General features: G+C 41.0%; 1 protein-coding gene across 1 annotated transcript in view; it reads right to left on the bottom strand.

The window, feature by feature from the left end:
- The window catches only part of LOC129355181 (brefeldin A-inhibited guanine nucleotide-exchange protein 3-like), a 37,254-nt gene extending 28,319 nt beyond the window's left edge, over positions 1 to 8,935 (bottom strand). Inside the window, 7 exon segments of the mRNA XM_055024721.1 lie at positions 1,935 to 2,003; positions 2,103 to 2,188; positions 2,191 to 2,242; positions 2,325 to 2,406; positions 4,967 to 5,016; positions 7,473 to 7,474; positions 8,099 to 8,935. Of these exon segments, the coding sequence (XP_054880696.1) occupies positions 1,935 to 2,003; positions 2,103 to 2,188; positions 2,191 to 2,242; positions 2,325 to 2,406; positions 4,967 to 5,016; positions 7,473 to 7,474; positions 8,099 to 8,183 (426 nt within the window). The 5' untranslated portion in view covers positions 8,184 to 8,935.
- Between the last annotated feature and the right edge of the window lie 1,651 nt (positions 8,936 to 10,586).

Here is a 10,586-nt window from a genome sequence, read left to right as displayed (position 1 = left end):
CACAGTTTGGACTTCATGCCATCATATTTCTAATCTGTAACTGAAGGAGGACAGATGGTTGTCATGGACGAGCCGTTCAATCAGCAGAGTAACAGGAAACCCAGAGAGGCGTTTGAGTGTCTGTGGTTTTGCAGTTATCTATAGTTTGGAGCTAACAGGGCGGCTGGCGTTCATCTGCAGCCATCATCACTTCATAACACACAACCTGTGAGCTTTTTACACTAACCAATAACCTCACAGTCACGTTTTGGACAGAGGAGGAAGCTGGAGGAGACCCAGGCAAAAACATCCAGTTCTATCACGTCTAAAAGATCAACCTCAGAACTGATGTGAGTTCTGATGTGGTCAGAAGTCACATATTTACAGTGAAGGCACCGAGACAGGAAATAAATCTGGAAACAATTAACCTTTTTCTGACCTCAAATGAATCCTCTATAACTGAGTTTTATGCACAGACACAAAGTCTAAAACCAAACACTGATTTTTCTTTCTACATCATTAAATCATAAAACTACATTCCCACTGCGAATTCAGATGCTAATAATAATAATAATAATACTAAACTGCAGGTGTGAAAACGTCTGTGTGCTGAATAAATCCCTGAGCCTGTTAGCCTGTTAGCCTGCTAGCGTGTGACGGTTAGTGGAGATCTGCTGACAGCATTCAGAGTTATGACCAGGCAAACAGAAGCAGATACTCTGTCCCTCTCCAACAGCAGCTGTCCAGGTCCGGTGGCTCTGAATGCATTAACACATCAACACCAGCAGCTTTTATGAGCCGCTAATGGCAGCAAAACATCTCCTGTGTCCTGCAGCTGCAGCTCACTGAACTGAGATTACAAAGAAATCCTCCCAAACATTTGCACAAAGGAGCATTTATCAGTTAATTATCTTTAAGTGATGCATTATGCAGCATCTGAGCAAGAAAACAACAGACGGTCAAACAGCAAAACAGTTCAATCATTTAGTCAGAAATCTGTGCTTTTTCATTTGATATGATTTTGGTCGTACATAAAAACTTCCCTGGATAATCGGAGTGTTCCTCTGACAGAAACATCCTCACATTTCACAAGGATTCATCTCAACTCTTCGGTTCTCCTGTTTCTTTCTCCGAGTGGAAAAAAGCTTTTCTGTTTCCACGGAAAGGCTCCTGCTGGTATAAACTAAAACAAGCTGAACTCAAGTCCGGATGTTGAAAACAGATGGTCGAGTCTCCCATCCATAAGGATTATTTTCTCATTTTACTTTCAGAAACTTGTTCTGCTAAAAACACTAAAAAACGTCTTCATGTTTGTTATGAGACATTTTTCAGTCCCTGTTGTTTCAGCTCCAGGAAACTAAATAAAATATTTTAATTTACCCCAGAAAACTGGAGCATGAGAACATCAGTGGGATGTTGGGTGAATTAAATCAAACAAACTTTATTTATCCAAAGGGAAATGAAATGCTGCCATAACTCATATCATCCAAGGATCTGCAGCGCGGTTGTGGACGGTGACGCTGTGGGGAGGAACTCCTGCAGCAGTCAGACCCGCAGCGAATCCGAAGAGGCCTCTGACTGAAGACTGGTGCTGCATGACAGTATGATGACTATCCTGACATGCTAACAGTTTAATATCAAATGATATTCCTGGACGACAGCATCAGCTGGAGTTTGGGATCTGAGGTAAAATCAATTTAACAACAGGACAGAATGAACACAGAGGACACGGCATGAATTATAGACTTCTTTGTTTGCAGCCGACATTTAACACATTAATTTCTGGACCAGTTCAGGTAGAAGAATCAAACTCTTGGTAGAGATATTAGTGCGATAAATATTGGTCCTGATCTGGAGCAAAGCAACAACTGGCCAACAACCCATTCATCCATCTTCAGAGTTAAATAATGTTTTTGTTGCTTCTACAGAATCAAATCTTGAAATGTTTGTTTTACCTGAGCGATCCTCAGGATGGAGTCTCCATTAATGTCAAAGTTTGGAGAGTAGGTGATGCAGAGCAGGACCTGAAAACAGAGAGAAATCCTTCTGATGTTCTGCACAGGAGCGAGACAAAAGGTCAGAGGTCATTCGTCTGACTGTCAGCAGAGCACGCGGTCTGTTACCTTCATGACCTCCACCTGCAGGTCCTCATGCAGGGAGGGGGTGACCCTGATGGCCTCCAACATCTGGCTGAGCAGCTGCTTCTCAGAACCTCCACCTCTGAGCCGACTCCGCCCACAAACCGGTCATCACACAGGAACTTCTGATGGAGACGAGGTCAGAGTTCACAGGTCATGAGGAACCAGAGAGGCTGACGTAGGGAGGATCATAATTGTGTTCAGTACCTGCATGCCGGCGAGCGCCGTCTGGCCCAGTTTGGTGTTTTTGGACTCCAGAGCCATCTGCAGCGGCAGCAGGCAGCGCTCTCTGCACAGAGTGACACAAACAGACGTTACTGACCTGGAACATTAATAAACACAGATACATCAATACATAAATAGAAATAGTTTCAATAAATTAACCGTTTGCATCTGCAGTAAAAACAAAATGGGTGATAAAATTCTTGAAGCTCCTTCTTCTTCTCTGATGAACATCAGATCCCAGCTGAGAAGGAAATTATTTATCTGACCTTTGATTTTCACCGGGTCACCCTGAGCGTCAAGGAGGGATGAAGTAATCAATAAGCTTAAATCTGTAGCCATAAATTCATATTCACATAAACCAGACCTGAAAAAACAATCAGATTCATATCTTTAAATTACTGTGGAAGATAGAAATCAGTTCCACTTTTTATTCAACCTACAACAAAAAACTATTTAAAAAACACAAATTTGAGTAAATATTACCGAAACGAATAATCATTATCAAGGCAGAAAAAAATACTAATTATTTCTACAACTGTACATCTTTAAATTATAAATTAAATATTTCACTGATTTTAAATGCCATCATTAGGCTCTAAAAATAACTGCACACATTTTTTCATCATTATCTACTGAAGTTCTGATGCTGATTTGGTCAATTCCACTTGATTCTCATCTCCCTCCAGGTCTCCGTCTGGGATTTCTCCCATCGAGTTGAATTTCTCCAGTTGAAATTTAACTGGACCAATCAGCAAATGATGCTTGTAGTTTAGCAGTGGCAGCAGTTTGTGTTTGTCACGCTTCCAAACATGAATAAATTAATATATATTAATGTGTTCAGCATTTCTCACGTCTCACCCAAACGTTCAGCAGACCACAGAACAAGAGGCTGGTCTTTACCAGGCCAGTTTGAATGTGATCAACACAGAAAACTTTGACAAACTGCATAGTTCAGCTCTGGGTCTGTTATGCAACTATGATCAGAAACAATCTCCCGTCTTCAGAGACTCTTTGTTTTGCTGTTTCTTCCGTTCTCTCCAACTGAATCTCCTTCTCTTTATTCATGGCTGATTGAATCTCTGCTGCTGACGGATCCGCTGCCTTCAGACGCCGCTGAACCGGCTCAGCTCGCCCGGCTTCAAACGGGCCGCAGAGGCATGACAGTTAAATCAATCCGCCGTCTCTTATGAGCCTGAAGACAGAAAACTGAGCCACGGGGAGAACAGGGGCGATCCGACCCAGAAAGACACAAAATCAGATCAAACTGGCAGAAACTTTCATATGAAACCAGGATAAACCCAGAACTGACAGCAAATATCACAACTGCATCAATCATTTCAGTCATGCTTTGCTTCACGCTTTAATGTCAGAAGGTTTTTTCATTCAGTAGATGAAGAACTACTCAGATTACTGAGGATTTCATCAATTATTAATCTAATCAGCTCTAATAAAACAGAAGCTAATAATGAATAATTCATCATTAGAACTGCTTCCTCTAGGGGGCGCCACCGCTAACCTTCTGCCACACAAACATTCTCCATAAATTAAGATTTATTGCTGGATTTATTGTTTGTTTGTTTTTTACAAAATGTCACTAGAGAGGTCTCAAAAGTTGCTAAAAGTTGGCAACATTGCTTTCTGTTGTCTGGACCAAAACCCCGTTTTCCACCATCCTCTCATCCTGGTCCTCCTGAACTGACCGCCGTCTTTCAATATCCAGACAATGCAAATATGGACACAGATATCCGTCAGTTATCAGGCAGCGCGAGTCGGGTGTAATACTAGTTTCAGTTGAAATTCTGTTCTGGTTTCTCAGTTTCATTTTCAAATCGTAGACAGACTTTTAAAGTGTTTGTAAAAGTTCCTCAGATGTCAGGAAGAGTTTAGGAAAACCGTTAGTTTTATTTCACTGTTCAGTTTTATATTTGCCTCATCGGCTCAGTGGTTCCAGGACGATTTAAATTTATTCAAATCAGACCAGAACAGTTTAAAGACTCTCAGACTGCTGCAGGCGACGACACGGACAAGATGTCAGGGAAATCCTCTCCAGGTTCAGGTTGATGACAAGCCAGAAAAACGAGATTCTCAGAGAACTGGGCCAATAAACCACGAAGGGTGACACCATGAAAAAACTGACCGCATGAAAGCATGAAAAAACTGACCGCATGAAACCATGAAAAAACTGACCGCATGAAACCATGAAAAAACTGACCGCATGAAACCATGAAAAAACTGACCGCATGAAACCATGAAAAAACTGACCGCATGAAAGCATGAAAAACTGACCGCATGAAACCATGAAAAAACTGACCGCATGAAACCATGAAAAAACTGACCGCATGAAACCATGAAAAAACTGACCGCATGAAACCATGAAAAAACTGACTGCATGAAAGCATGAAACAACTGACCGCATGAAAGCATGAAAAAACTGACTGCATGAAACCATGAAACTGACAGCAGATTCAAAACTTCTGCCTCAAATTGAACAAACTAATACCAGAGCCAACAGAGGACAAGGTCATTAACACTGAGACATGAGCTGAATGAATGGATGAATGAATGAATGAATGAATGAATGAATGAATGAATGAATGAATGAATGAATGAATGAATGAACTTACCGAAGCTGTGAAGGGGAAATCTTGAATGATCCCCTCTGAGCCTCCAGTTTCTGAAAAAACAGACAAAATAAAAATCAGGCATTGATCAAATATTTTGTTTTTGTTTTAGACAAAACAAAAATAATTGGAGCTTCACTATATCAGAAAAAGATGCGATAATTTTAATGAACATTGCTATAATGACACAACTTTCAATACATATATAATCACAAAGTGTTTGTTTCATTACTGCATCGTGTGTTCAGCTACAAGAAAACACAAAATAATGAAACATTTCCAAGTTGCTTCAGCATTAACTGATTCATTTTCATGTGAACTGTCCTTTAAATTTGGCTTTTTTTTAGTAATAGTAGACTTCACAACTTGTGAAAAAAGCTAAAGTTGGATATAAAATTACAAGTGTGATTTTGTGTCTTATTGACTCAGGTTAAGGTCTGACTTTAACTAGACCATTGTTTTGCTCTGTCAGATCAGAAGGTCGCTTTGGATTATCGTCCTGCTGACGACCCGGTTTGGACTGAACTGGAATATTTCAATAACAGTTCATGGTCCACATGAAAAAAATGCCCAATCATCACTCCTCCGCCATCGTGTTGATAAGATTTTTGGTTTTCTTGATGCTAGGATATTTTCTAAACTTTCTCTGAACTTTAAATGACATTAAAGTTGCGTTAAACTCTCTTTGGATTCAATTGCTGCTGCTTCTCTGACTCTTTCCTTGATTTATTCCCTCCTGAGTGCCACGTTAAGTTTTCTGCATAAAGAGCAGGAGTTTTATTATTTTGCAGATGTTCCTCCCAAAGAAAGACTTTAAAAGTGAAGTTGTGTATTTTGTTTTGGTCTCAGTGTTCAGTTTGGAGGGCTCAACCGGTCTGTTGCATGTCTGTGATATTCCACTGCGTTGAGGAGAGAACCTGATTCTCGCTCCGTCAGCACAACCTGAACCCTTTCCTCTGTGAGCTTCACTCTTCGCCCGCCTTTATCCTGAAAGGTCATTCTGCCACGGCCACCGCTGTTAATGCCGGCGGCGTCTCCATGACATCAGAGGAAACCGTGTTCTCCTCCGGTAACACAGCGAGTCTCAGAGATTAACTGGATGTTTTCCTGAGCATTCTCGGAGGTTTCGCTCCGCCGCATTTACAGGAAATCCTTCATTTCTGCGGATCAGCTTAACTTTGAAGCTGAAAACTGTTTCACTTTTAAATTTAGCAGGTGTTCACCATTATCGCAGGTATTTAATAAGAAAAAAAATCTCTCGTCATGATTTTACAAAGCCACCATAAAATTAAATAAGAAGATATAATTTGAATGTTTAATTATCCTCAAATCTGACTGAAGAAGTTTGAATCGACTCTCCGTTCTGATCTCACATGTTCCCTGAAACATGTTTTCCCTGCAGATCACTTTAAACCCGACATTCGGACTTTATGCCATTCTGACCTCCATGTTCCAACGTCCAGGCAACATAAAGCATCGTGTGTCGTCAGAAGGTGGAAAACCAACCGGATGTCTCTAAAATCCTCTGACCCAGAATGTGTATGAAAACCAGACGGAGATCCATTCACTGACCACGTTTTTCTGGGAAAAATGCAAGTCCAAAGTTGGAAGTTGGAAAAATCAACCATAACACAAGAAGAGATGAGAATTTGGACTTGGTTCAGTTCTGATCTGGTCTTTTTTGGCTGCTGCTAAAATGAGGCTCTAAGTAATAAACAGTGAATTTCTTTCATTTAGTTCAGACTCATTAAACGTTTGACATGCAGAAAAGGTTTGATTAGCTGCAGCTTTTCTTTGATCCATTTAGACTGAAAATGACGAGATCTGCAAAACCGGGTTTGGACTCTCAAGCTGTTTCTATTAGAAAAGGGTCCTGAAGACAACCAACAGTTTATCACAGCATTTATTATAATGACTGTGATGATAAATAACATTATTCAGCCAGTTGTTTAGATTCTAAATGTTCAGGAACATCATCACTGTTGCAACTCAGTTCAATTATAAAATCACATCACAATGTAAACAAATGGATTATATCCAGCATTAATACAGAAAAATGACAGTCACTGCTCTGGCTTATGGACACTGCAGCAGCCGCTTCAGTTCAGTTTATTTTTTTAATCTAATTCAACACAAATATTATCTGAAGCCAATAAAGAAATAATCACCTCAGTCTAATCGTGCAGATCCAGTCTCTGCAGCTCATATTAAAGAACCCAGTCAGGCTCAGTTCATTTTCTAATTGATAGAAAAACTTACATCACTTCTCCTGGACTAGCATGCAGCGACAGTGGAGAGAAAAACTCCACTTTAACAGGAAGGAAGAACAGAACCAGAACTGGAGGTCTGCCTGACCAGCTGGGTTTGAGACAAAGAAGAAACACAAGAACACAGAGGTTCTGATCCAGGACCGGGAGAACCTTCTATGAGTACAGAGATAATGGCAGCAGAAGCTCCATCAGTGGCTTCATCGAGGTGAGAAACACGGCTGAGCAGAAAAACTCAGAACTTCTAAAACTGCAGCTTCGGATCAGAATCCTGTGAGTACAAGGTACTGACAAACTGAAACTGTAAAGCACCACGTTCACTAATGGAGCTCAGAAGAAGTGGAAATAAACAGGTCGGTACTGCAGCTAGCAGCACACTGTATTCACACGGCGGCCATATTGGATTATATGGTCAGAGTTGGTGTCAAACCTTTGACTCTCCAAGTGGGTATTTCAGATTTGGGGAGCCTGGTTACCAGGTAACGATCATTAAAACAGAAAATATCTGCAGAAAATTCATTGGAAATTAAACTTGGGTTTATTTTATCTGAAATGGATTCAAATAAGAAATATATAAAAACTGATTGATACTTTTGACTGAATTTGAAAGTATTGATCAGAACTCTGTGTCTGCAGCTCTGCCTGCAGGTAAACATCCACGCATGAGTGGCGCGTGGAGGAGTTGACCACGTCAGCAGGTCATCAGGATGTGTCTGTTTGGAAACCATCTGCAGAACAAACACTGGAACCAGTTCCGGCTCCAGTTCTGGTGTAAACACTGAGTCCAGATCAGTGTGAATCCAGGGGTCCCGCTGCGGCCCCTCGCTGTTTCCCGCCCTTATTAACTATTATCGTCACGCACACTCACCAGAGGCGCACACGCACGCATCCCGCACGGCTTTGTGTTTGTGCCCAGACGCGTCTTTCTGCAGCTTCCTCAGGATTTCCTCCATGCTGAATCCGCGGCTGAAGGGGGGAGCGGGCCTGGGCGCGTCGCTGCGTGGCTTTTTAAGGGCGCGGAGGCAGTGACAGCATCCCGAGCCCCCCCGCTGCTACTGAGGATGAGGAGGAGGATGATGATGATGATGATGATTCATACCCAGCCCGCAGCCAATGATGTCAGGCCACCACAATCCCGTCAAGGTGGGAATGAACAGGAAGCGTCCGGGTTTCAGATCCCAGATCGGAGCCGATCACCTTTCTGCTGGTAATCAATAATCGGCCGCCATCGGCCTCCTGCTCCGTCAAACCCGGATCAATAAATCTCCTGGCTGCTGTTCGTGACTCGTTTATTCCTCCGATCTGTTGCGTTTTGGGAATCCGGTCCAGCTAATCCTTCTGCTCCAATCAGGAACCAGATCCGGTTCCAGAATCCTCCGGACCGGAGCCGCATCACAGCCGCAGCCCGAAAGGCGGATTCCTGCCCAACCTGGCAACCCAACATGAACCGTTTGTTTTCCTGGGTGGGACGCAAAGCGCGGCTGAGCGGCGCTGGAGCGGCTTCACCGGGACACGGACAGGTGCAGGAAGCACAGAGCGGAAACCAGCCTCTCGCCCTTCACAATAAAAGCACCACAGGAAACAGTCACTTCATGCATTTGATCTGTAGATTTTTATTTAAATGCAGCATTTTACTGAGTTTTATTATGTAAGAAAAATTAGACCAGGGCCGGATCTACAGGGATGAGGCCCCGGGGCTGGAGCCTTCAGGGGCCACAGGTAGTAATTACAGACAAACATCAGCAGGTCTGAACTGATGCTGTGTAAATAATATGTTGCAGCCTTTTGTGCACACATTTTCTTTTTCTTTTTTTTTTCTTTTTTTTTTTGAAAAAAAAAAGCTGCTCATTTGTTTTATTAGAATATGGATTTTTAATAATATAGTTTATTATTTTCTTAAGTTGTACACTTTTCTTTAGTTAATATTCTGATTCCTTATTTATTGATTGATTGATTGATTTTTGCCTTTGTATGACAACACATTCTCCCCTTCACTATTAGTTGTGACACAGAAGTTTTCATTATTCTGTTCTATTCTATTCTATTCTATTCTATTCTATTCTATTCTATTCTATTCTATTCTATTCTGTTCTGTTCTGTTCTAACAGCTTCTAAATCTAAATGCTGGTTGCCTTTAGTTAGTTCAGATGAAAGTGGCTCATTTATGTGTAAATGTCGGGGCGGCTGTGATGTTAATCCCCTCAGTCAGGCTGGATGAGGAAAAACCTGCCAGAGTGGAAATGAAACATTCATATGTCCCACATTAATATTACTCACACATAAGACACACAGACTGAAGTATCAACATGAATGTAAAAAATAAACAGATTAGTGGGAGTTTAGTATTCTCATTTCATGCATATTTAAAATAACTGTGATCAAAGTATTGATTGGTATTGAATAGGTGCATCTCAGTAAGAGATATCTATTATTATAATCATATAAAGGACAGTTTGGTTTAGTGCAGTCATATTTTCCAGTCGTTTCACTATGAAGGTTCAGGCTTAAAGTTAATGCAGATTCACAATGTTGCTTTTCTACCAACTGGTAATATAAACTGAATTTAACTGCATTATAATCTGTGTTCATGATTGGATTATAATGGATTTATTAGATTAAATGTTTCTGAACATAAATTGAACTTTCTGTGTTATAAAAGACTTTTAAACATGAATATTCACAGGATGCTTTTAACATGCATGTTGGTGGAAAGTTGAGTGGAAGGAAAAAGTGTTAGAGAGAATTTTGTATGAGCATATATTTTTTTCAGTTTTTAAACTGAAATAATGAAGTATTTTTTTTTTGTCACAAATAATTTGATTGATTGTAAATAAAAACAGATGTAGCAGCAAAGATAGAACAGGCAGCTATTAGTCCTCAGGATCGTTGTCTGGGGTTCATTTCCTCCATACATCCTGTGCTGGTTCTGCATCCTGACCTGGTCCAAATGAATCATTCCAGGTCTTTGCTCGAAGGTTTGATGTGATCATAAACATCTGAAAATAGAAGATCTATGGGCAGTTACAGTCTGAAGTTGTGAAGCATGGTGTGGTCTTTGGGTCATGACCTCTAGGAATCTCAGAGACTTTCTTCCTCCTAACTTTCCAGGCTGCATAGAGAAGTAGCTTTACCAGCTAATCAGTGTCCAGTGGAGGTCATTAGTACAATCTTTTCCAGCTCCAGTAACACAAATGGAGCTTATGTAATGACCCTAATGATTTCTAATCTTCACTTATGAATAAGTAATGGACTTTGGACGAATGGATTCTTTAAAACCAGCCAAAACATTGTAATTACTGTTCAGACAGTCTTTGTTTGTCATCGAAAGACCTCTAAGGGTGACCAGCCTAACGAGC

Source organism: Poeciliopsis prolifica, unplaced genomic scaffold, assembly GCF_027474105.1.
Source record: "Poeciliopsis prolifica strain line A6 unplaced genomic scaffold, Auburn_PproV2 SCAFFOLD126, whole genome shotgun sequence".
Lineage (NCBI taxonomy): Eukaryota > Metazoa > Chordata > Actinopteri > Cyprinodontiformes > Poeciliidae > Poeciliopsis > Poeciliopsis prolifica.
The sequence above is the reverse complement of the archived record's forward strand: the minus strand, read 5'-3'. Positions and strand labels throughout refer to the sequence as shown.